We start from the raw sequence: 25,686 nt of genomic DNA on the forward strand, positions 1-25,686 counted from the left end.
CCTTGCATTCATTATGAAACAGATGGGGGGGGGTGTTACCATATCTAGGCACGTAACTCCTATCGACTCCCCCCCCCCATTTTCAGTTTCTGAGCGATAGCAGGTAAATATGAAAATTGTATAAAACTGCATCGTTTCGGAGAGTTGTTTTTGTTTTTTGATGCGTGGTCCTCAGGTGGCCAACTCAGCAACTAATCACCATTCAAGCTTCTGGTGTGTCGCCTGCTGTGTAAGAAGAATTCAGCGGACGTGAGATTCATTCATTGATTCATTCATTCATTCATTGAAGCCGGGGTGTGGGGGAGTGGATCTTAAAGGGAGAGGAGGCGAGAAAGCGAAGCTGGGGAAATACGGGCAGAGCGAATAAAGATATTTAAGCGAAGGTGCCGGGCGAGGAAAAAAAGACCATTGGGGGAAGGCAGTTAAAAGTATGCTCCATGGACAACTGCGCGCAGGGAAGAGTTAACCGCATCCTCCTGGTTAAGTTTACATGTAAATAGAGAGCAGCTGCTCCGCTCCGGCTCCGGCTGGCCCACTCGTGCCTTTGATTGGCTGCCAATGACATCACTCCATCCGCTGCTTCTGACACAGGACCCGAAGCAGTGGCGGGCGAGCCATCCCTTAAGAGTTGAGTGGCTCCTCCCCCTTGCCCACCCGCCGCCAATCCCGGGCATCCCCGCGAGGGGGGGCTCGAGCAGCTCCTCCCGGAGAGCCCCTATTGGGGGAGCGCGCTGTCTATCCCTCCCCCGGCCACGCCCTTTTCGAACCTTACATTTACTGTGTAGCAAAAGAGAAAGTAAGTATGTTGCTGGTGGAGATCAATGAAGCCGAGTGAATGGGGGCTTAATGCGTAAATCGATAGCCACAGACGAGCGCCGGGTGCTGGAGGGAAATATTTCTTTATGAAGTAAGTGGGAGACTTGGGTTCCTTACGGAGAGGAGCGGTTGTGGTGCGTAGGTCGACCGCGTAGCGTCTCCTAGAATAAATCTGCCCTGTCTTGGGGAAGAGAGAGAGAGATGCGTGTTTGGAAACAAACTGGGAAATGCGAAAAAATGTTGGGGAGCAATGGGAAATAAGGTACTAGCACTGTTATCCGTCCCCGCGCCGGTCTGCGCTTGGAGCCCGCCGACTTGCGTGCGTTTCACCGACTGGATTGTCAGAAACGGAGGCTTTTCTCGTCCGGGATTGCTGCAGTATCTAGGGGGGTAGGGGGGGATCGGAGTGCAGAAGAGGCTCTCCGGAGCAGCATCTCTTGTAGCGCTTCTCTTCCTCCCCCCCTCCTTTTTACGCCTGTTCTGTAAAACGCCTCCCCCCTCCGTGAGGTCCTGAACCAGCTCCGGATCGGTGAGCGTGAAAAGGTGCCTCATTTTGGCTGGGCTCTTTTAACTCCCAAGTCTGACTTCATGGCTTGGCTGGAAATATATTACCTCTGCTGCAGGGATGCAGAGCTCCCCAGATATCTTTGCCATCCTAAGGCAAACAGGGTTCCCTTAGCCGGTCTCCAAATACTTTATTAGTTTCTTTTTTTAAAAAAAATAATCCAAACATTAAAAAACCAAACTCAAACATAACGTTACTGGTCTCGCACGTGATTTGGTTACTAAACTAACCCCTTGTTTTCTCTTTTTGTAAAAAAGAAAAAGGGTACTATTTCCCTTCTCCCGATCTTTGCTTCTCTTATTTCTCAGGAATGCATGGTGTTGTGTTGTTTTTCTCTGTACATTTATTTGTTGTTCTTCACAAACAGAAGGTGGGGAAAGGAAACTTGTTTTCTGTATTTTGCATTTCCTCTCCCTTTATTTAATTCATTTTTTTCTGACTCCCCATAGTTGATAAATGGTATTTCCTCTGGTCACAATTTAAACCCATTCTGCAAATACTTCTCTCTCTCTCTCTCCATTCCTCCTCAGGAGGAGATAGATGGGGTTTTTATGTTTTCTGGTTTCTTATCCTAGGATAGTGACCCATCCTAATGGAAAGTGTGTGTATTGTGGTTTTGAGGGGGGTAGGACATAGTTAGATTATAGAAACAGATAGTAGAATGTAGGGAAGGGAATTCTCATTTTTTAAAAAGTATTCTTGATTTGGGTTAAATTGTGTAGGTTGTTCTTTGACTGGAGGCATCACACGTTTCCACATGACTGTCCCTAATTTTGTGTCATCCTGTACTTCGTCCAGTTTAAGCAAGCTTAGTAAAAAACAAACCACCATCCCTTTTTGAGTCAAATGGGAGTTCTTGATAAGTATGCTTACCCTTTCAGCCTTAAAAGATACTGAGAGGGTGATGTAATAACTTTTTTAAAAAAGTGAGTGTCATTTGACTGACCTCAATTGGACTCTGCCAAATGTCAACGTAATTGGTCATTAAACGAATGCTATAAAACCAATACATATTATGAACTTGCTTGGGGGTGGGAGTTGCAGGGAACTCTGATTTTAGGACAGTGGATCATCTCAGTCTGTCCCTCCTTGTGTTATGGTAGTGATAACTAAGGTATAAGAGCAGGAAGGTTGGGACCTGAATTCTTTGATATTCCAGGCCTGTCATTTTATGAGAGTGTGCTTGTATCTGAATAAATGGCAGTTCCAGAATAGCAGTTCTGCTCATAAGGGATGCATGGAAGCCTCTGTTTCTTATCTCTCATTTCTTTTCAGTATGTGTTCAGATTACTGGCAAACTTCTCTCTCCCCCCCCCCTTTTGGTGGATTTTTACAGGAAGCCAACAATATTGAAAACTGTGCTAGGAGGGAGTTAGAACATCACCTCAGGCCAGATTTGGCTGCCCTGCATTACTGATAATTGTTAACATCACACTGGTCGCTTCTGTCTATTTTTAATTTGCAGAAGGGAGGATAAAGTAAGGGCAGGTTCTTTTCCACAATGAGCTTTCTTCCCTTGGAGCAAGAAAGCCTTGAGTACATGATAGTAGCTGCTCTGCAAGTACCTTTTGGTGTCTGGCCTATGTAATGTGGACTATTTAGGTTAGTCTTCATCGGGCCTGAATATTCTCAAAACATAGATAAAACATCAACATTCTGCAGCAAGTTAACCTAATTTCTGCAGCAGCAGAAGAAAATGATTCAATGTGCATATCAATTAAAATTTGCATAAATTATGCCAATTAAGATTTGCACAATCTCCCGTTTTTTTCATTATTTATTATATCATTTTTTTCCACTTTTCCAAATCTCGCCCTCCCTACAGGGTGCAGAAGCCCTCTACTCTCTGGGAGGCTTATTTAGCAACTTCTCTGCTTTTTTTGATAACTGACCACTTATAGCCCTTAATATATTTTTTTATCAATCATAAGGACTATAAAATAGCTTTTTAATGTAAGTGCAGGCTGAGATGCTGAAGCTGAATTCTGTTAGTGACCAGCAAGCATTTATTGTGCACCCCACAACTGCAGCAGACTCGCAATCCTGGGTTGGAGGCAGCCAATGCGTGGCAGTTTCTGCCATGGCATAAAGGTTGGGATAGATAATTTCCCAGCTTCTTACAGTTTTATGATTCCATGTTTGGTGACTGTGTGCCTTTTAGAATGGCTCTCTCCTTGTTCTATGAAAAACAAAGCATTTGATCAACAATATTTAGAGCATTGCTATCCGGGAATAATGATGGAACTCTTGTGTGTTGCGAGATACTTTCTTATTGTTATTTTATTTCCCTCCCCCTTTTAACAGAGAGCTTGAGTTCCCTTTGACTTGCCATTCTCAGCTTCCTCATGCCTCCATCTCCACTAGACGACAGGGTAGTAGTGGCACTCTCCAGGCCCGTCCGACCTCAGGATCTCAACCTTTGCTTAGATTCCAGCTATCTGGATTCTGCCTCTTCTGCCAGTGAGAGCCACGTGAGTCTCCTCAGCACAGCTGTTGTGTCCCTCAAGGCTGCGAATCTGACGTATATGCCCTCATCCAACGGCTCTGCTCGCTCCTTGAGTTGTGGATGCAGCAGTGCCAGTTGCTGCACTGTGGCAACGTACGACAAAGACAATCAGACCCAGACTCAAGCCAGCACCAGCAGCACTTCTGCCAACGTAGGAACCTCGACCACGTGCCCTGCTAACCAAATGGTCAACAACAATGAGAACTCTGGCCCGTTGAGTCCCTCCAGCGGTGTGGGGAGCCCGGTCTCGGGCCCAACCAAGCAGTTGCCTAGTGTCAAAATCATCTATCCCAATGAACTGGCAAAGAAGATGACCAAATGCAGCAAGAGCCACCAAGGGCCGGTCATCATCGATTGCCGGCCCTTCATGGAATACAACAAGAGCCACATCCAAGGAGCTGTCCACATCAATTGCTCTGACAAGATCAGCCGGCGAAGGCTTCAGCAAGGCAAGATTACCGTCTTGGACTTGATCTCTTGCCGGGAAGGCAAGGACTCCTTCAAGAGGATCTTTTCCAAAGAAATAGTTGTTTATGACGAGAATACCAATGAGCCAAGCAGAGTCATACCTTCGCAGCCATTGCACATAGTGCTGGAGTCTCTCAAGCGAGAAGGCAAGGAGCCACTGGTTCTCAAAGGTATTTATGACCCATATTCTGTTGCCTTTCTTCTCTCCTTTTCTAGGGATGCGGCGATTTGCTGGGCCACTGGGAAGGCAAAGCTCTGCATGTTCTTGTGGAGATAGTTCAGGATCTCTTGATGCAGGAGGACTTGAAAAAGGAAGGACGTTGTCTTGGTACCTTTTTCCATTTCTTAATATGGTTGTGAGGTTAAGGTTAATCCAAAGGCTAGTGGACGGAGTGCCTTTCCTTGGGATTAATGCTCACAATGTGGTATGCAAACTTCTAAGTTTTGCAGGATTTATCCTGGGCTTGATAATTTTCCTAATAGAGATTGGAGAGGCATTTGGTTAAGCCTGTTGTATATTTTCTTTCAGTCTTAATGGTGGTAACTGTTAGAACCATGCCTTCTTCAACAGCTGGTGGGTTATGTGGAGGCGCATTAGCCTACAGAAGCAAATGAGGACATCCTTTTTGGAAATGAGAAAAAAACCTAAAGAATCAGCAACTGTCATTGGCACTTAAACTCTCAGGTCCCTTGCAAAAAAAAACACCCGATAACTTTCATGTTAGCAAAGCTGGAGATGAATGTTGGGAAATGTTCTGGGTCCAGAATAATTAGAAGGCAAATTCGGTAGCATCAGCGAATCTAGGGGCAGGAGTAGAGCTTGACCTTGACGAGAACTACACTGAAGACTGATGAGTCTCTTGTTAGCCACTTCACAGCATGAGCTCAAAGAGGAAGAAGGGCAAGTGACTGAAACTTCCTGCTTCCTTGTTTCCTTTTGAACATGGAAGTGGAAAGCTCTGAAAGCTATGGGGCCCAGGTAGCTTATGGAGATCATGGGTCTTGAAGCTAGTAAGATGAGTTCTGCTCACTGTGCTGTGGAGGTAGTGCAAGTCAACTACAGTTCCTTTTTTTGCCACTTTCTAGTAACATATGAAATAGTCAAGAGTGACTTTGAAATGGAATGATGGAACAGAGTTCCTAAAAGGTAATATAGTTGAGATGGCCCGCTTATGGAAATGGTTATTGATCTTATTGGCCCAGCAACCTGAACACATTTACAGTACATAGCTATGAAGCTTCATTAATGCAATGGAATTGTGAGTGTGTGTTTAGGATTGCCTGTTTATGGGCTTAGCGTTGTGTTGGACAACACTGGTAACTACTACAGTAAACTGTTACCAGTAATTAAAGTAATTGTGTGCCTTTTTTTGTGTGTTCATGTATTAACTAGAACTAATTAGCATCCATGTTTTACTTTAGTGAGCCATGAAGGTTAGCTATGACTTTGTGTGTACATACAGCAACCGAGAACTGCATTAATCTATTGACAGAATATGGTTTTAGACAAACGTCATGCAATAAAACAAGGTCATTGTGATTGAGAAACTTAACCACTAGAACGTCATTTGCAGGAATAGGTGATCATAGATCCAGTGGCTAGAGTTATGGTCACCAGTGTGGCACTTGAGGGATCAGTGGTGTCTTTGAGGACATCTCCTGTTGCTTCTGAGCCCCTCCTTGCTGGTGAGGGCAGGGTACCTTTTTCTTTCCTTTGAAAAGTGCATAGAACTGAAGGAGGAAGTTTAAAGAAGAAATGTTCTCTACTTCCTCTTTCAGATCAATATGCTTCTCAAAACTCAGATTATTACATGAGCTGCTGAAAAGAAAGTATAGTGAATAAGGGGGTAGACAGGATAGCGGGAAGAAGAGGGTGCCACAAGATTTGGAAGACAGACTGGAGAGAGAAGGTTGTGGTGGGGCCCATACACATACCACCACTTGATCCTCATGAAATTGCATCATTTGTAAAGGGTTCCTCCCTGCATCAGATCATATCTGTCTTTTGACTGAAGGTAAAAGACTCAGTACTGCCATGTTTATTTTTATGTCTGTTTTAAATGATCTTATCTAGTACACATTTTTTAATTATGTACACCATACAGACTTTGGTAATTAAGCAGTATATAAGTAGCCTAAATAAATGATGTGAAAACATGGGTTTGAGGCACAGATGGTATGATGCTCATAATTTTGCAAAGGTTCCCCTCAAAGCTAGTACCAAATCATAGGTCACATCTGTGTCCACAGATGTGTTCTGTGATTTGGTGGTTTTATTGTCATCCTCTGTACAAATCATGATCTGTGCCTTGCGTCAATGTATTTGTGGTGCTGGCAAGCACCTAAGCAAATTTTTGTACGGAGCAGCCTACCAGTGTAAGCTTTAATTTGGTGATGTTTCGGGGGGCCTGCCATAAATTCATGCAAATTCTGTAAAATCCATTTTAATTCTAGTGGATCCAGCTTTTACCCAGACCCCATGGAAAAAGCAAATAATCTATATGTGTGTGTTGGCTTTCTCTCTTTTTGTCAGGGTGGTGGATGTGATCCAGGGAAAAGGGGTAGGGAGAATCAACCAGAGGGGGTAGTTTCCATAGCACACCTCTCAAAATTCCAGAATATGTCCACAAACCCCCAAAAGGTTGGCAACTGCTGGACTAGATAACCAAAAAACTAGAGTCTGAAAATCTGATTCACCTGATGGTCTCAGCATTCTTTAGGGAGAAGCCACAGTTTCTTGGCAGAGCACATGTTGGCACTAGGGAGGTCCCAGACCCAACCACCAGCATCTCTCTTTAAAGCAGGGTTGGGGAACCTGTGGCCCTGCAGATGTTGTGGGCTACAACATGCACCAACCCTGAATGCTGCACATGCTGGCTGGGGCTGATGGGAGTTGGAGTTATAATCCTTGTGGGAACCAATGAATTGTGAGCACAATATTGGAATAGGAAGTCTCTGGTTTAAATTCCCACTCAGTAATGATACTCCCAGGGTGACCTTGGGCCGGTCACTATCTTAGGATCTGACTCATCTCACTCAGAACCATGTATGCTACCATGACTTTATAGCAGAAAAGTTGGGATTTGAATATAATAATTTATTTTAATTCTTTAATGGGGAGGAAAAGTAATAGGCCCTTTAATGAAAACCACAATCTCCAGCTTCTGACTTGCTTTGATTGAAGTATGATGGCCCACCTTAGGCAATCGGAAAGGTAGGGGGCACGGCATCATTTCCCCTGTAATATGAGAGCTGCATCACACACTGGGGAAGAAATTTACTTGGTGGTAAAGTGCATGATTTGCATGCAGAAGGTCTGGCATCCAATCCCTGGCATCTCCAGATAGGCCTTGGGAAGACCTTGGCCTGAGATCTTGGAGAGATGCAACCAAGCAGAGCAGACCATCAGGTAGATGGACCAGTTTTCAATTACTTGCCCTGCCCTGCCTTCTGGAGGAATATGTGTAGGCTCAGCATAAGTAGGAAGGGGTGCGGGGAAGAACTGGTGAGGTGGCTTTGTTACAGATGAAGCCTGACTGTTGCATTCACTGAAAAGAAGTGGGATGGCGTTCTGCAGCACTTTAAGCGCTAATAAATGGGTGGTGATAAACAGGTGTTTAGCACAGCTTAATCTCTTGGAGGACATGGCTGCACTTACTGTTAAGTTGTGGTTTGTGTTTGCACACAATATAGTCCAACAGCTAACACCACTCTCCTTATATTCTGAAGACCTGCCAAATTAAGTCCATCACGCAGATATTTTAAATAATATAATAATGATTTTTTTAATTTATACCCAGCCCATCTGGATGGGTTTCCCCAGCCACTCTGGGTGGCTTAAAGCACATAAAAAATGTAAAATGTTAGACATTAGAAACTTCCCAACACAGGGTTGCCTTCAGATGTCTTCTAAAAGTCAGATCGTTGTTTATTTCCTTGACATTAGAAGGGAGGGCGTTCCACAGAGTAGGCACCACTGTGAGAAGGCCCTCTACCTGGTTTCCTGTAACCTTGCTTCTCGCAGTGGGGGAGCCGCCAGAAGGCCCTCGGAGCTGGACCTCCGAGTCTGGGCTGAACTATGTCCCCATCATTTCCACCTTGCGTTCCATGACAGAAGAAAGGTGGGGGTATAAATGTACTAAACAGATAAACAACATGAAGAAGGTATATGTGGAATGTAAATTGTAGTGATAATTGCTGGAACTTATATTAACACCCCATTTGGACCTCCTGCCCTCATACAGACTCATGAAATCCTTTGTATCACCTGAGGAAATTCTACTCAAAGTGGTGACCTGTTTTTAGGCTATGCTTCTGTTATAATGATATATTGTTTGGTGTTTTAGACTATGCCACTTAGAGGTTTCTGAAACATTAAGTGGTGCATGAATGTTTTTAAATGGTTAGTTACTGTATTTGTGTATAAAACCAACATGTGAAGAGGGGGACTGAGTAGCCACACCCTCGAGTAGCTCCTCCTCCTGGTGTCCATACATACAGTGTGACTGTCTTCAGTGATACGGCTTTACATCCATATTCCATATGCACAAAGACTTCTATGCACTTCATCTGGAACACAGAGCCACCAGCAGGATGGGCTCCTTTGCACAGGTAGACATCTGGAGTGAAGCTACTTGGGAATGATCCCATTTAGATATGTTTTAGATGTGAATATCATCTGAGTAGCACAATAATAAGTTTATTGTTCTATGTGCACCTTTAGCTTATGTTGAATCACTAAGGCTATCTATTGAGAACAGAGATTATAGAGAAATAATCCATCTCAAATTACCATCTCTGCTAGCAATCTTGAGACTATAGGAATTGTGAAAGGACACACACAGAGACACAAATTCAAAAATCCATGACTTAGTGCACTGCTGGAATTCTGCCCTAACTATTAGAAAACTGGGGTCCAATAGAACAGTGAATATGTGTATGTGATGGTTGAAATATGACAGGCAGTCCTTAGGAATGAAGTCCCCGGAGTTTCAAAGGCTTAGGTTGCCTCTTAGTCCTTGATTGCATCATTTGGGAGGGGAAAGAATCCTCACAATGTCACCCAGCAAACACTGTTCTGGCCCTGCTCTGAAGTTGGGAGTTTTAAAATTAGCCAAAAGCACTTAGCCGCTTGATCTAAAGAAGCTTTAGAAGAAAAGATTAATTTTTTTCTCCCCTTCTGCCAGCTAGGAAAAATTGTGGGTAGAGATCAAGGGATTAATGCTGCAGGTCTTTTTTTTTTTTTACTTAACGGTGGCCAGAAAAAAGAGTGAGCAGGAAAGGGAGCGATGGCCACATCTCCATACGTTCTTTTTAAAGCAGCAGTGCTTAAAGGCGAGGACAACAAACGAAAAGCCCCTTTCTCATCCCTGCCTTGTTTGGAAGTGTGATCTGGACCGAGGAGACATAATAAGGCTCTGCTTCAGCATCTGTGCTTGCAGTGTGGCCAGAGAGGTGTTTGTTATTCAATTTCACTTGTCGGATGGAATTTTTTCCATCATGCTTCAGTAGCTCTTAATGTCCTGCATGTGATGCAATTTTTGTTTTTAGAGTTTGAACTAAAACTGAAGCTGGGCTCTAAAGCCCCTCTTCCTTTTAATGTTGAGTGAGGCTCTTGCCTTGACTGCGATCCAGTCATAATTTATGGCTGGCCCATCTGATCTTCCCAGTTTATGTTTGTAAACATTGGTTGCTAACTGCCCCATCCAAGTTTGTCCCGCCCCCCCCATCCACTGATCCAGTGCCATGTTCTCCATGTTTGGTGCTGCCTGTCAAGCAGGCAGCTCTCTGTTGCCATTTCAGTGGTACAGTGTCACACAGAGGAGAAACTGATCAGAGGGCCCTGGCCCTAGGGATTAAATTACAGGCTTAATTTACAGCTCTGGCTGGTGACCTCGATCAAATATATATTCCTGTTCTAGACGTCTAGTGCTCTTTTTTTTGCTGGTGCTCTGTGATGTGCAGAAATGTGGCAATTCCAATAGAAGGCCAAGCTGTCCTTTTGTTAAAATACAGTTGAAATGTGTCCACTGGAATATAGATTTGAAAACACCGGTTCGGTTTCATTACATTTCTAGCTTGTTCTTCCTGTGTCTCTCTGGCTGATGGGAATTGTATTCGTAGCAATATGCATAGGGCCACTAGATTAGCTACTCTTTCTCTAAGGATCTCAGGTTACCCAATTCTCTCCCGTGATATGATGTTCTAGGTTAGTCTTTGAGGTAGTGGTTGCCTCCTAGAGAGTCCATAACTGAGCAGGCGTTTGAACCTGGAGCTCCTCATTTTAAATATGAACTGGAGCCTTGGTCCCATGCTTTATACAGTGAGACTTTCTAACAGGGTTTTGAAGGAGAAAAAAATACATTAAAGCACTCTGCAAAATTAACAGCTTGTGCATGCATTATAATGAGTAGATATGACGTGGCCCTGATTCAAGGGAGTCGTGCTTAGGCAAGGGACTTGTGCCTGCAGAGGAGATGATTTTGTTGCTAAAGCTGAGAACCACTGTTTACCCATCACCTCTGCTGGGTGAAATGCAGCACTGGAAAGGGCTAATAGTCATCTGCTTTATTGTTGTATTTATTACCCAAATAATCGTATGGTGGGTTACTACAATTTAAAATTCAGAATTAAAAAAACAGTTAAAACAATGAACAGGGTGGGTCTTCCTGAAACACGTATCTCACACGTGTCAAAGGCCAGAATAAAGAGCCATATCTTCTTCATCATTCACTGAAAGCCACATACAGTAATGAGGAAGCGAGACTCACCTCTATGGGGAGGGAATTCCACAACTCAGGGACTGCCATAGAGAATGTCACCTCCCACCTCAAACTTTGAAGGGAGGCAGAATTATCAAGAGGACCCCCTCTGCTGATCTTAATGCCAGAGGGACTGTAGGGGAAGAAGGGATATGTCAGATATTTTGGGACCGAAGTCATTTAGGGCTTTGAAAACCTGCACAAGCACTTTGAATTGGGAATAGATATGAACTGGCAGCCAATGCAGTTACTTTAGAACAGGGATTATGAGAGTTCTAAAGGCAACTCCAGCCAGTAGTCTGGCCACTGCATTTTGGACCAGGTGATGTTTCTGAGTTGTCTTCAAGGGCAGCCTTGCATAAAGTGCACTGCAATAATCCAGTCTGCAAGTTAGCAGAGCATGGAGCATCATAGCCATGTGTTCTTTGCAGCCAGGCTGCAGTTCTTAAGAGTTAAGTGACATGTTGACCAGTAGGCCACTGCAAGAGCCATGAATGGCTCACAGCTGCTGCTTAAAACAGAAATAACAAATTTGTCTTGAGGCTGAACCTTTCCCAACATGGTGCCTTCCAGTTGCTGTTGGACTCCAACTTCATCAGCCCCAGCCAACATGGCCTGTGGTCAAGGACGATGGAAGTTGTAGTCCAAAATATCTGTAGGGCACCTGGTGGTATACTATAATACAATGGCAGTGACCTTGGGACAGGTGTTATAGATGGACACACTCTTTCCTATCAAATGGATAATTTATGCTGATATTTTCAGGTGAGCCCTCTCTCCCTCCTCCAGTGCACCTTGTTCTGAAATTCTTCATTGTCACGCCTGACACTTATCCTTTCCCTCTTGCTCCAAAGGCATTTGGAATGTTCCTGAGATGTTAGCTATGGAATGTTTTTTTTTTTTTAATTCATGGTTAGTTTTTGTTTCTGACTTGTAAATCACAAGCTTTGATAGAGAGTGGCCCCTTCATAACAGAAGAGTGAATGGTGGTTGAGAGTCCCAAGCTAGCCTGCTGCAATTTTGGGCGGTCTCAGCTGTGCTCCATGCATTTGGCTTCTTAGTTTGATGTGCACAGTCTTCCTCCTCGGTCCCTTTAAGAAGATACCTATCATGTGACTCTTCTAACCAAAAAGCCGTTTCTCGAGCGGATTCCTTTCTTTGAACATCATGTTTTTCTTCCTGCAGCTCCTGATACAGAACTGAGAACAGCCTATGATGCGATATTTGCGAAATGACAACTCTCTTTGAGCAAAGCTTTGCTTTCTTAGCAACTTTTGGAAGGGTTGTCATCCCCAAAGACAAGTAGATGACTCACATTTGGTGTTACTGAGGTGGCTTAGTGAGATTGTACTACTGAGATCATGTTCTACAAACTTTCAGAGCTGTGTTGGCCTAAAAGCAGTTGCAATGCAGATGTAATATTTGCTAATCTCTTACCACGGTTAAGGGACTGGTGCACTCCTCTCTCGGATGACAAAACCTGCCGTTCTTAACTGTGGTTAGTGTTTAACATTTGCATGAGTGCTAATCTGTGGCCAATACGATTTGGAGCTGGCCTTTAATTAGGTTGGGGTAGGGCTCTCAGTGGTAGGGCAACTGTTTTACATGCAGAAAGTCCCAAGTTCATTCCCTGGCATCTCCAGGTAGGACTGGGAATGTCTCCTGTCTGAGAACCTGGAGAATCGCTTCTAGTCAGTGTTGGCAGTATTGAGGTTTGCCAATCTAACTTGTATAAAGTAGCTTCCTGGGTTTTGTAAACCCCATTAAGAGGCATCCCAGTATGTCTTTACAACAGTTAGGGTGGATGTTAAATTGGGTTAAAATGAGCAATGAATGAAATGAGGCATTTGTGCTGGAAAGTGGAAGGGGCAATGTTGGAGGGGCAATGTTGCAGGATCAAATAATTCTGGCTACGGGGTTCTGGAGGATGTTTGCTCATGCAGTCTTCTGCTCATTTAGAGAAAGAATGGAATTATAGTATTATAGTATTAATGGATTGGGAGGGGGCTGTTTTTATACATGCAGGGACCCTGTGCAAGGCTAGCTTCTTAATCTAAGGGTCCAGAATTTCCATAAGGGAAGCTTGCGAATTACTAGACACAGCAGTGTCTTTTTGTGAGAGAATGGAAAGCATAATGGATGAAAAATTCCTGGAAAGCTCATAAATAATCTATGTTATGCTCTTTCCTAGAAGCTGGCAGGTACAGGTGTTGGCAGACCTTGCTGTGTAACACATTGCTACAATTTCAGGGGCCCCTGAATGGATAATATATTAAGTGTTCTCTGCACTGTCCCTTTAAATCCAGCCCAGGCAGTGTCCTCCCATTTTTCTAGGAGGCCTGTCTGTAGAACCCTGCCAAGGAGCTATTACTCAGCCTGATAGGCTACTGTTGAACCTTGACTCCTAGAGCCTGAATCCAGCGGGCAAGGCAAGGCTGTCAGCAGGACATGTCAATGGATGTGGAGGAGAAGTGAAGGTGACCATAAGCTCCCCCCCCATTGTCAGATTCTGAGCAGAGCTGTGGTAGAGCTGCATGCGGAGGGTTCCTACTTCGATTCCAGGCACCTGGGAAGACGTTGTCTAAAACCCTGGAGAGCTGCTGTCAGTCAGTGGGGACAACACAGGAATTGATGACCTGGGATACGGATGGCGCTATGGTTTAAAGCACTGAGCCTCTTGGGCTTGCTGATCGGAAGGCCAGCAGTTTGAATCCCTGCGATGGAGTGAGCTCCTGTTGTTCTCTCCCAGCTTTTGCCAGCCTAGCAGTTTGAAAGCATGCCAGTGCAAGTACAGTGGTACCTCAGGTTACAGACGCTTCAGGTTACAGACTCTGCTAACCCAGAAATAGTACCTCAGGTTAAGAACTTTGCTTCAGGATGAGAACAGAAATTGTGCAGCGGCGGCAGCGGGAGGCCCCATTAGCTAAAGCGGTACCTCAGGTTAAGAATAGACCTCCAGAACAAATTAAGTTCTTAACCCAAGATACAACTGTAGATAAATAGGGTCTGCTGTGGCGGAAAGGTAAATGGTGGTTCCGTGCTGTCAGGGGCTGCCACAGGTCTCAGCTCACAAAAGACCAACGCCAGGCTCTTCTTATATACAAGGAAGTTTATTGCAGTTCATTATTGGTTCCACAACCGAGGCGCGCAGCCCCGAGTCTCTAACGTCAGACATTTGGAGTCCCCTCTGAATCGGTCCCGCCTCTACACCAACTTAAGAGGCTTGTGCTAGACCACCTCTTCCTGTCTTTCCTTTTCCGCAGGGTCTTTTTGCCCCCCTGGGTTCCTTCCCTCCTGCTCTCTCCTGAAGCGGATCCCTCAGATGCCTGTTCCCCCCTCCTTCGTGCTTTGGGGCTAGGCTCCTCCTCCGGGCTTTCTCCATTTCCGCGCGCCTCCACATTTGAACTTGGCGCGCGTTCGCTACCCCTGACCTTCCTCTTGACACTTACACTACTCCCTGTACTACTCTCCGCCTCTTCCGGCAGGACGTCCTCCCCCGATCTCCTTCCCCTGTCTCTCTCCTGCTCCGCTCCGTGTGTCACACTGGGAACTCCCCTCTCTTCCCTTCGTTCCTGCTGGGAAGCCGGTCCCGATCTCCCACTCCCGCTCGGGGTTTCCCTGCTGCTTCCCTGCTCCTGGCAGCTCCCCCCTGTGACCCCCCTTGGCCTGACTAGGGGCGCCCCCTCCTGAGAATCCTCCGATTCACTTGAGAGACTCATGGAAGATCTCAAGTCATTGTCATCCTCTTCCTCACTGTCCTGTGATTCTTCCTCGTCGCTCTCCGTCTCCTCCCTCACCTGTGCCTCCGTCTCTGAACCCCTGACACGTGCACTCTGGTTTCTGCCATGGTGTCCCGTTGCGCCAGTAGCGGTTTAGTCATGCTGGCCACATGAAGATGTCTGTGGACAAACACCAGCTTCCTCAGCCTGAAAGCACGATGAGCTGCAACCCCATAGTCACCTTTGACTGGACTTAACTGTCCAGGGGCCCTTTACCTTTACCTTTTTACCTATAAGGCAACTTTTGAAGTCCCATGGTCCCTGCTTATAGGAGCCACATGGCATGAATGCAGACCTAGTTAAACCATGGAACTTGTCCCACAGGCAACCAACACATTTCCTGCTTGCAGGCTTCCCATAGACATCTTGGTTGGCCACTGTAAGGGTAGGATGCTGGACTAGATGGGACACTGACCTGACCCAGCCGGCTCCTGTTATGTTCTTAATTACCAGGGTTAGGCTGTTATCTGAGCCTACCCTGATGACCCCTTTAAAACTTGTCCACATCTGCCCTGCAGTAAAGCTGTCCATGCTACTTGTAAGGATGCTAGAAGGTGACCATGCTACTGTAAGGAGCGCTCTGCAAGACAGTCTTGCTAGTGTCAGCCTGACTGAGAATCATAGCATTGTAGAGTTGGAAGGGACTATGAGGGTCATCAAACCCCGACAATGTAGGAACCTTTTGCCCACCATGGGGCTCAACCCACAACCCTGAGATTAAGAATCTCCTGTTCTACCAACTGAGCTATCCAGTCAATTATTTTCTCTACATCCCTAAATTTTGGATTCTCTGTAAAATGGGCTAGAACTCCACTCACTGCTTCAACACGTAATCACTTGGTGAGCTACTTCCTAGTTAAAGAGATGCCAATATTTACACAAAGGCATCTTGGGGATGTGTGTGCCATGTTCCTCCCCATAGGAGCACTCATCATGCTCTATCGTGCGCTTTCTCATGTCCTGCCAGGATTTTCCATCAAGGTTCTTGTTGGCTGTTCTCTCCAGCTTTTAGGCCTCTGCCAGGTTTGTTCATATAAATAGCTTTGCCAGGAGCATTCATTTTCTTCCACTGGACATTTGATTGCTTCTTTCAATTTTAAATGAATTATACTTTTGAAATGGCTTTCGAAATGCACATTCGAAATTAAAAATGGTGTGTGAGTGCCATTTTTATTCTTAAACCCTCATTGTGTTTTCAGAATACGTGAAGATTGAGAAGCAGAGATCAAGACGGTCCCCCTGACTTGGGCAAGGCCATTTGTTGTGTGTGTCAAAAATGATTACATTGTTTTTGGCATTTCACAAGAACAGCCTGCTGGATCAGGCCATTGGCCCATCTAGGCCAGCATCCTCTTCTCACAGTGGCCAATCAGATGCTTGTAGGAAACTGGTAAGCAGGACCCAACCACAAGAGCAGATGTCCCTCCTGTGGTTTCCAGCAATTGTCATTCAGAAGCATTGCTGCCTCTGACTATAGAGGCAGAGTAGAGCCAGCGTGGCTAGTAGCCACTGATAGCCTTATCCTCCATGAATTTGTCTGGCCCTTTTTTAATGCCATCTAAACTGGTGGCCACCAATGTTTTTATCACCCTTGGTTCCAGTGTTGGAAACTCAGATACAGTGGAACCTTGGGTTGCGAATGTGATCCATGCAGAAGGCGTGTTCACAACCCCCAGCGTTCGCAACCCGCAGTGCTGTGTCTGCGCACACGCGGGTAAAGATTTGGTGCTTCTGCGCATGCACAAAGCACAATTTAGCGCTTCTGCAAAAGTGCCGAAACCCGGAAGTAACCCATTCCGGTACTTCTGGGTTTGGCGCGATGCGCAACCTGAAAACACGTAACCTGAAGTGTATATAACCCAAGGTACCACTGTATATATAAGCCATGCACCAAATGGCTGCTTAAACCATAGAATCATAGAATCATAGAGTTGGAAGAGACCACAAGGGCCATCGAGTCCAGCCCCCTGCCAAGTAGGAAACACCATCAGAGCACTCCTGACATATGGTTGTCAAGCCTCTGCTTAAAGACCTCCAAAGAAGGAGACTCCACCACACTCCTTGGCAGCAAATTCCACTGTCGAACCAAGGTTGCAGTCACCAAAACGGAATGTCTAGTTGCCATTTGGGGGCAAGAGAGTTCTAAAGTCTTATTTTTCAAATGATGGACTGACTGAGATTATCAGTTTAACATCTGGCTAGTTCAGATGACAACCTTGAGCTAGGTTAAGAACTCTAATAACTTAAAGAAGAAAAGTCACTTGACCAAGGGACAGTCCACATATCTACGGGCCTATTCTGGCCTCCTGCTCAGGCTGCACAGAAATAATAACCTTGTTATGCTGAATTCGTATTTTGCACAATTTGTATATGGTGTTTGTTTGATAATGTGTGATTTGCTATGCCTATTAAAGGATTGACAGACAGAAATAATAATAATAATTTTATTATTTGTACCCTACCCACTTGACTAGGTTGCCCCAGCCACTCTGGGTGGCTTCCAGCATATAGTAAAACATTTTGGTTCCAGAAATTCATTCCAATTGTGCAGATAAAATATAACTGAGAGAATTCTACAGAATGGGGTATTAGTGTGCGAAAACAGTCCAGATCCTATGGAAGGCACCTCCAGATGGTGGAGATGTCAGGCACAATCCTGGAGCCCACGCTTATTCACTTGGTCACAAGTGGTCGAAAGCCAAGTGTGAAATGCACCTGGCTAATTTTGAACACTGCTTGGTTCACTATTCAAGTGGAATACGTACTTGGTCCCCTTTTATGCTCATCTTGAGAAAAACAGGCTGTTTGATGTAGGAAGTCTGGGAGTTAAAACTGAAATTGATGATCAGGGGAATCACAGGCTATAGCCCTTGGACTGTACTATTTCAGACTGAGAGTAGGGGAGTACGCATCAATGCTCCTTAAGAACTACTGAACGAGGAGTAGGCTCAAATACCATCTGCTTGGTTTTTCTTACTGTATATCTCCAGGAGTGAAGAAGCCAGGGGATGGCTTCCTGCTGAGAGCTGAGCAGCCAGGGTGAGGGCCTGGAATATCCCTGAAGGGCCCTGCCTCCCCTGTGGTGACAGCCCTGTTTCCAGACAACAACAATTCCATTTTAGTGTTAGCGTTGGCTGGGATCCAGGGCCACATAATGAATAAAGGGTAGAATTATTATATGGGCAAAGTAACTCTCTTCCCCTCCCCAGCTTTAGTCACAAGCCTTTTGAGAAATGCTGGAGAAGGAGAACACACATAACATTGCAGCTGAGGGAAGGGCACACTTGGGATTGCCAACTTTTGGCCGGCTGCTGCTCTTGTACTTCATCTGTAGACTTGAGGAGGTGGTGATGCTCTGTTCCTTGCTGTAAAAACAGCTGACTTCTGCATCACAGTTGTTGTAAACATGGTTGTTTTTCATTAAACCTGCGGCTTAAGTAAAATGAGCATTCTCTACCTTTCACAGGGTTTCAGATCTCTAAATCCACCCAAGGAGATTCTTACGTCGCCCCTCTTCCAAATCGCTGAATGTTGCCCTTTGTGTTGTCTTAATGCTCACATAATCCCCCACATGACAGCGCCAGCTGCTGATTTTGTTTCGGAATGAGGGCTGCAATGAAGGGCAAACAGTCAGTGTTGCATTAGATACCAATACCCGGCTGGCTGGATGAAGGAGCAAATCAGCACTAAAATCCCCAAATGGGCAGATTAATATTTCATACAAGTCCCTTAAGTCCCTTTCTGAGTGCTCAGAGCAGACACGTGTGCTGACTAAGTCTGTGCAAAGTGATAAAGCACCTTCAGCTTATGTAAAAAATGAGGCACATGCTTTAATGCCTTGCTCTTTTGGATTTCCTCTCCACTGTTTCAGAGTCGAAGCACATAGACATTTATGTTCTGTATAGGTAATTTTCAGAGAATATGCTTTTGAATCACAGAATAGGGACCTCCCAGGGGTCATCTAGTCCAACCCTCTGCAATTCAGAGATCTCAACTAAAGCACCCAGGACAGATGGCCACCCAACCTATGCTTAAAAAACTCCAAGGAAGGAGAGTTCACAACTTCCCGAGGGAGACTGTTCCTTAACATTCCCCCATCATCCAAGGAAAGCATATTTCTGTGAAAAGGGTAAGGATCCTGAAAATGTAGTGGTGGGCAAAAAGCCCAGGGCTTCCTCTGGAAAATATATAGACCTTTGAACAATTTGGTTGCATGCAGAACTGCTCCAAGGCAGAGATGGTGGACTTGTGGCCCTCCAAATGTTTTGGGGCTACAGTTCCCAGCGCCCTCAGCCAGCATGGCCAATGGTTGGGGGAAACGTGAGTTATAGCCCAACGACAACTGGAAGGGCCACATAGAGTTGTAGAGTTGGAAGGAATGCAATGCAGGAATCTTTTCCCCTACATGGGCTCAAACCCGTGACCCTGAGGTTAAGAGTCTCACACGCTACCAACTGAGCTATCCAGCATCCTCAGGTTTGTGCTTCTTTGCAATGGAAGGGGAAATCACCTTGGCGAAAGAGAATAAGGTAACAGATGCAGAGGGTTCAGGGTGTGAGCACAATGGAAGTGGCAGGCCTTTCTGTACTTCTGTTCAGCATGTGAAAGATCATGCAGAGGTTTGCAATCCCTGTTTCAATCCGCCACTCCGTCATTGTAATGATTGACTCTACAGGGAATAGGCTCCAATCCTGCTAAAGTTGGGCAGAAAGTCACAGCTGGGCAGAAAGGAAGAGCAGGACAGGGCTATCGTCCTTGGTCCCTACCTCTTTGGGCTTCCCAGGAACATCTGGCTGATCGCTATGGAAATGTGGTCTGGAATACATAGACTTTTGTACTGATTCAGCAGAGAGCTCTTTAGTGGGAATTAGATATCTTTGGCAGTGATATAAGTTTTCCTTTCTGGGGAGAAAAATCCTGTGCAAATTAGGCTAATTTGCATAGGGTAATTTGCATGGGGTTCCCCCCCATGCCCTGGAGAGTGACCTAGTTTAGCATGTTTGTTTAACATGCATTTTGTAAACAAAGCTTAGAAACGTTGAAGCCACCAAGTCTAATACTGTATTTTCAGTTGGTGCCCCTCTATTTTCTGCCCCACTCCTCATCACGGATGGTGGGCAAAATGAGCTGCTGTGAGTTCTTCCACCAAGAATGTCCACATGGCCTCATGACTGGTTTGTTCCAAACCAGAGGACAGGTCTTGGCCACAGTCTAAAATTCAACATGGAGGAGGGAGACAGGTAAGTATACAGGCAGTCCCACTTTTATGTATGCAACTGCGCATTCACACATTGCACCAAACCAGGAAGTGACCCAAAAATGTCACCAAAAGGGGAGCAGAACGGGGCAGGGCAGAGACAGAATGGGGGGTTTGCAGGCTTTTCAAATATACAGGATTTCACTGATGCACTTGAAATGTAACAACTGCATAAATGGGGCCTGTGTGCCTGTATGCATTTATTTTACTTCCACATGCTTGCGCTTGGTTTTTATGGCTGTGGGGAGTCTGTTCCCAGGCTCCACGGGAAAGGCAGGTCTTGAGGAGGAATTTGATGGAAGGAAGATGTGGTACCATGTAGGTGTACTAGAAGTAGTGAGAAGGGGGGAGAAATGTAGTTCAGTTCACATTTGAAGGTGAACCTATTTGATTTGCCCTTCTGGAAATGATACATGGGCCAAAACAGAGCCATCCTTGGAAATCTGCACCTCTCTGAATTTTGAAATGCAGTTCTTCCTCTAAGTCAGGTGTAGGGAACTGTTGGCTTTCAAGATGTTGTTGAACTACAACTCCCATAATCCACAGCCAGCATGGTCAATGGCCAGGGATGATGGGAGTTGTAGCCCAGCGGCATCTGAAGGGCCAAAGGTTCCGCACACCAGATCTAGGTGGTGTGTTCAAAAATGGGAAAATGAGCAATATAACACCATTAAGACATGGCAGTTAATAACTGGATCAAAATTAAAATGTGTTGAGACTTCCTTGAAAAGTCATTAATGACGGGGCCGTGTGCATTTCATGAGAAAACATATTCTATAAATATGGAGCCACAGTTAAAAAGGCCTTGTACCCATCAGTCCTAACCCCCTTTTACTGATGGACTAGAGTGCAGGGCTTCTGAAACTGGTTGTAGAATTTGCACAGATACATATGGGAGCTGGTAGTCAAAATGCTCTGACATTCAGTTCCCATAAGCATTCTTCCTGCTGCACTCTGTACCATTTTGGAGTTTTAGAGGTCTCTCTAAAGGCAGCCACATGTAAAGCATATTGCAAGATTCTAGTGCACACATTCTCAAAAGTGCCCATCCTTATTAGCCATATAGGATCAGAGGGCTTGGGAGAACCCTAGGATTTGCAGGAGCAGGAAAACATTGGGGAGGGGATCCTAAGGGTTGGGTGTAGAGGGAGGATGACCCAAAATTAGCCTGAACATGCTCCTTGAGTGCAAAATGCTGACTGCTGGAGCAAAAAACTAGGAGGGTGTAGAAATCAAAGGGAGTGTTTTTGGAAAAGGCATGGCTGGCTGGCTGGCTAAAACAGTGAACAGGAATACTCCACGCTGCATTTTGTTGTCTGTCTTGATTAAGGGGGCATTCTCAATCTTTTTTTCTTGCGTTTCATTTCTCTTAGTTAAACTTTCATTAGATCAAGCCCCTTGAACTGCCTTTCCTCTGAAATTCTCTCCATCTGATAGCAATTTCTTTAATTTGGTGGTCCAGATTTAAGATGCGGTGACACCTCTCTAGCACACTAGACTACTACAGTGGTACCTCGGTTTACAAACTTAATCCGTTCTGGAAGTCTGTTCCTAAACCAAAGCCGTTCTTAATTTGAGGCACGCTTTCCCTAATGAGACCTCCTGCTGCCGGTGCCCTTCCACCATTCAGCTTCCGTTCATAGACCGAGGTAAAGTTTACTAACAGGAACACTACTTCTGGTTTTGTGGAGTTCGTATACCGAATAGTTCATAAACAGGGCTGTTCTTAAACCGAGGTACCACTGTACTATTCAGTATTTGATGCTGTAAAGTTAGAGTGTCCTAGTCTCTAATATTGCTCTATTATCGGCAGAGTATTTTGTTTCGCTTAGAGGGGTGTGAACTCTTCCCTGGCAGGAAATACCTTTGATCTTAACTGAAGTATTAGATCTTTCCCCAGAAATTGCTACAGATGTTTCATTTCAGAGGAGCCTCCAAATTTGGCTCCAGTCTTGCTTCAGGGGAAATTGTGTGGCATTTCTAGTTCTGTGTTGCTTTAATCAGCCTGTGGGTTCCTTGAGCCCAGTGGACAAACAAAAACAAAGATCTAGTTGTTCTCTACAGTGACTCGAGTTAGAAAGAGAGGTCTCCTTTAATCTAGAGAAAGGGTTTTCTGAGACCTAGTTAGATATTACATGCTAACATATTTGTTGCATCTGCTGACTTGAAGAGAGGGGAACAAATCTGTAACGACTTCCAGAGGAACAACCATGTTCAGCTGTTGCAAGCAGGATCGAAGGATCTGTCAGTTTATTCACTTTTATCATTTTTCAAATCTTGAATTCGGTTCACCACTTTTCTGCATCAGTTTGTTAAGTCTTTAATGGGAATTCATTGTTTTAGTCTGCATTTCTCCTAACAGGACACATTTTTGAATGTAGAATCATAGAATTGGAAGGAACCCCAAGGGTCAGGTAGTTTCCCCGGTTTACTGCGTTTTTGCATATTTGACTTTTCACAAATAAATGCATTTTTTTTACATACACATTTCCCTAATATGCACAGTGTATATACATTAGTTGGAGAACTGCATCACAAAAATTGGAGGATTGTGAAGATTGATGCAATTTGGTTTTCACATTCTTATGGGATGTGTGAATTAGAGCCATTAATGAATTCAAATGGAAACCAAACTAAGTTTCTCCCCGCACACTCCCAACTATAGCAGCGGGTCTTGTAGCACCTTAATTTATTATGGCATACGCTTTTGTAAACTACAGTCCACTTCATCTGACATGTTAATCAGGAATTGCAGGTCTACACACACACACACACACACACACACACACACACACACACACACACAACTTTTGGGGGACTGTAAACAGAGGTTGGAAAGAAATGAATATGTAGTCAAACAAAAAGAGCACTATATTGTGATTAAGATGAGAGAGACATTTCCTCCTGCTTTTCTTTAATTCGAAGCATTTTTAGCATTGTATACTCCACTCAGTAAATTACTAATATAGCTATAACAACTCCACCATTAATATTCAACATTGTAAACAATACAAAATCATACTGAGATAAGTTTACAGTGTTGAGGGGTTATTAACCTTCCAGAATAAAAACGTCATCTTAAAAATATGAGGTTGGGCATTCATGGGCTTTATTGGGGGAAATTATTTCAGACTGCTGCTACTCCAGAATATCCATCATCCTGTTCTGTGTGAAAGAAATTTCCTGGAATTGTTCTGCCTTATTTCTTCCATTTCTCCGCCATGGAGGAATCCCTACAGCCAGTGGTTCTAAACTACGATGATAAGAACCAGCAATATGGCTTCAATAAGTGCTTGTACCAGCCCAGTGAAACCTAACTGCTTCATTGACCCCAGGCGCAAGATTCCATTGGAGCAACCAGTTTGTAAAAGGCAAGGTCCCGCTGCTTTAGAGACTGAAGATGCTTGGGTAACTTGGAGCAATCACAATCCTCCAAAAAAGTTGTCTTGTGTTGGGCTGGAGTTCAAGGGTTGAGCCTTAAACCAACACAGGCAACTCTGCTTTTCGGCAGACAGAAACATCAACTTGTATTATGTACAATTTAGCACACACAGCACATATTTAATTTATGTATTTTAAAAATATGAATGCCCTAGCTTTATTCAAACAGTCATTCCAAATATACCCATGTTGATATAGCTGCAGGCTTCTGCATCATCCCAGAATTGCCTTAAGGTTTCTTAGGTTTTGCTAATTGGGGGAAAACAGGGGGGAATGTTTGCTTTCATCTAGTCTTAAATGGTTATGTTGACCTCAGCATTGTCATGCAGAAACAAATATCTCTCTGGATATATATTTTAATTAATGTATGCATTTGTGATAGAAGAGGAGAGAACTAAATTCTGAAGTACAGTTAAAGAATAGCAATAGCTCAAAAGTGGGGGAAATCTTATATTTTCTTTCCCACCCAGCATTCATCCTGACCCCCCCCCCCCGCCTTCAACCTCTAGTTGATAGAACCTTTTTTTGCATTCATATACTGAATACGGGAGTAAAAGAAAATGATGATCTTAATTGGTCAGTGCATCCATCTGGCTGTTAACCAGAAGGCTGGTGGTTCAAGCCCACCCAGGGATAGCTGAGGATTCTTGCATTACATGGGGTTGGACCAAATGACCCTGTGTGTCCCTTCCAACTTACAATTCTATGATTCCAAATGAGGAATTGGGAGTTTGTGGTCCTTCAGATGTTGCTGGACTTACAACTCCCACCACCTTTGATCAGTGTTAGAAATTAGCCAGGCACCAGGTGCATTTTGTGACTAGCTCATATCCAGTTGTGACAACGTGGAGATCTCTGGATGCCAGGCTGGTGACTGGGGGGAGCAAAATATCACTTAGAGAAGGACCTGAAATATTTTCCTTGAAGCTTGAATTTGTTTTATTTGATGTGTGGAGAGCCAGTGTGGTGTAGTGGTTAAGAGCAGTAGATTCGTAATCTGGTGAACCGGGTTCGATTCCCCACTCCTCCACATGCATCTGCTGAGTGACCTTGGGCCAGTCACACTTCTCTGAAGTTTCTCAGCCTCACTCACCTCACAGAGTGTTTGTTGTGAGGGAGGAAGGGAAAGGAGATTGTTGGCCGCTTTGAGACTCCTTCGGGTAGTGATAAAGTGGGATATCAAATCCAAACTCTTCCTCCTCCTCTTCTTCTTCTAATGTTGTAAACCACTTTGAGATCAGTTCTTTAAAATATAAAACGGAAGAGAAATGACAACAATAAACTCTACCAGAGGGGGTGAGGGATGGTGCCTAGACATTCCATTGTGGTGGCCATAACCTAGGTTTAAGACACCATTTGGCGATTAAATTATATATCTGAGTTTCTAACACCATCTGTGATTATTGGCGACACTGGCTCAGTTGGGATTCCAGCATCTGAGGGCAATGTTTCCCCACCCGAAGTCTAGGTTTTGTGGAGAGAAGGCACTCTGCGAAGAATGATGAAAGGGCAGGGTCTGGACATGGGTGTAGCTGGGGGAGGCAGGGGGCAACTCTCTCCCCCCCCCCATCAATCAAAATAATACAAATCTGAGGTTCTGCCCCCTCCTAACAAAAGCCTGCCCCCCTAACAAAAATCCTGGCTATGCCCAGGGGTGTGAATCCTTTATAAACTAGCTGCTTCGAATACCCAAAAGGGACTGCAGTGCTATGTCATGATCTACTTTAGGACTGAGTTTGTTTATGAACCTGCCTTTCCAGGTAACTAGCGAATGGAATGGGGGTGGAGGTGGGGAATTGACCTTGCCAGTGGATGGAACGCTCCCAGTTCATTTGTTCCAGAGCGCTGCAAATTATTCACCCTGACAGCTTAACTCGAGGGGTGGATGTGCTTGAATGCTGGCGATTGGGAAAGGGAGGGGCCGTGGAGAAGGCTCCTCTTTCCAAACCCCTTTGAGAAATGGAAAAGTGAAACGGACCCTTTTGCCCTCTGCCACATGCTGTCTGAGCACGGAGAGAAACCGGATTCGTATGAGTTGCATGCTTTCCCACAGTGCAAACATCACCTACCCTTTTTCTCTCAGTGTGCTAGTT

General features: G+C 44.7%; 1 protein-coding gene across 2 annotated transcripts in view; it reads left to right on the plus strand.

Moving 5' to 3' along the window:
* The first annotated feature begins 777 nt into the window (after window positions 1-777).
* DUSP10 (dual specificity phosphatase 10) overlaps window positions 778-25,686 on the plus strand; it is a 51,200-nt gene continuing 26,291 nt past the window's right edge. The window contains exons 1-2 of one of the 2 annotated variants that reach the window (XM_081186061.1): window positions 778-796; window positions 3,686-4,525. In XM_081186061.1, coding sequence (XP_081042187.1) covers window positions 3,727-4,525 — 799 coding nt within the window. In that variant the 5' untranslated portion in view covers window positions 778-796; window positions 3,686-3,726. Of the gene's footprint in view, window positions 908-3,685; window positions 4,526-25,686 lie in introns of both variants that reach the window. The other variant, XM_081186060.1, reaches the window with a different exon arrangement.

The sequence above is a fragment of the Podarcis bocagei genome (assembly GCF_964188305.1).
Source record: "Podarcis bocagei genome assembly, chromosome: 3".
NCBI classification, from domain to species: Eukaryota; Metazoa; Chordata; class Lepidosauria; order Squamata; family Lacertidae; genus Podarcis; species Podarcis bocagei.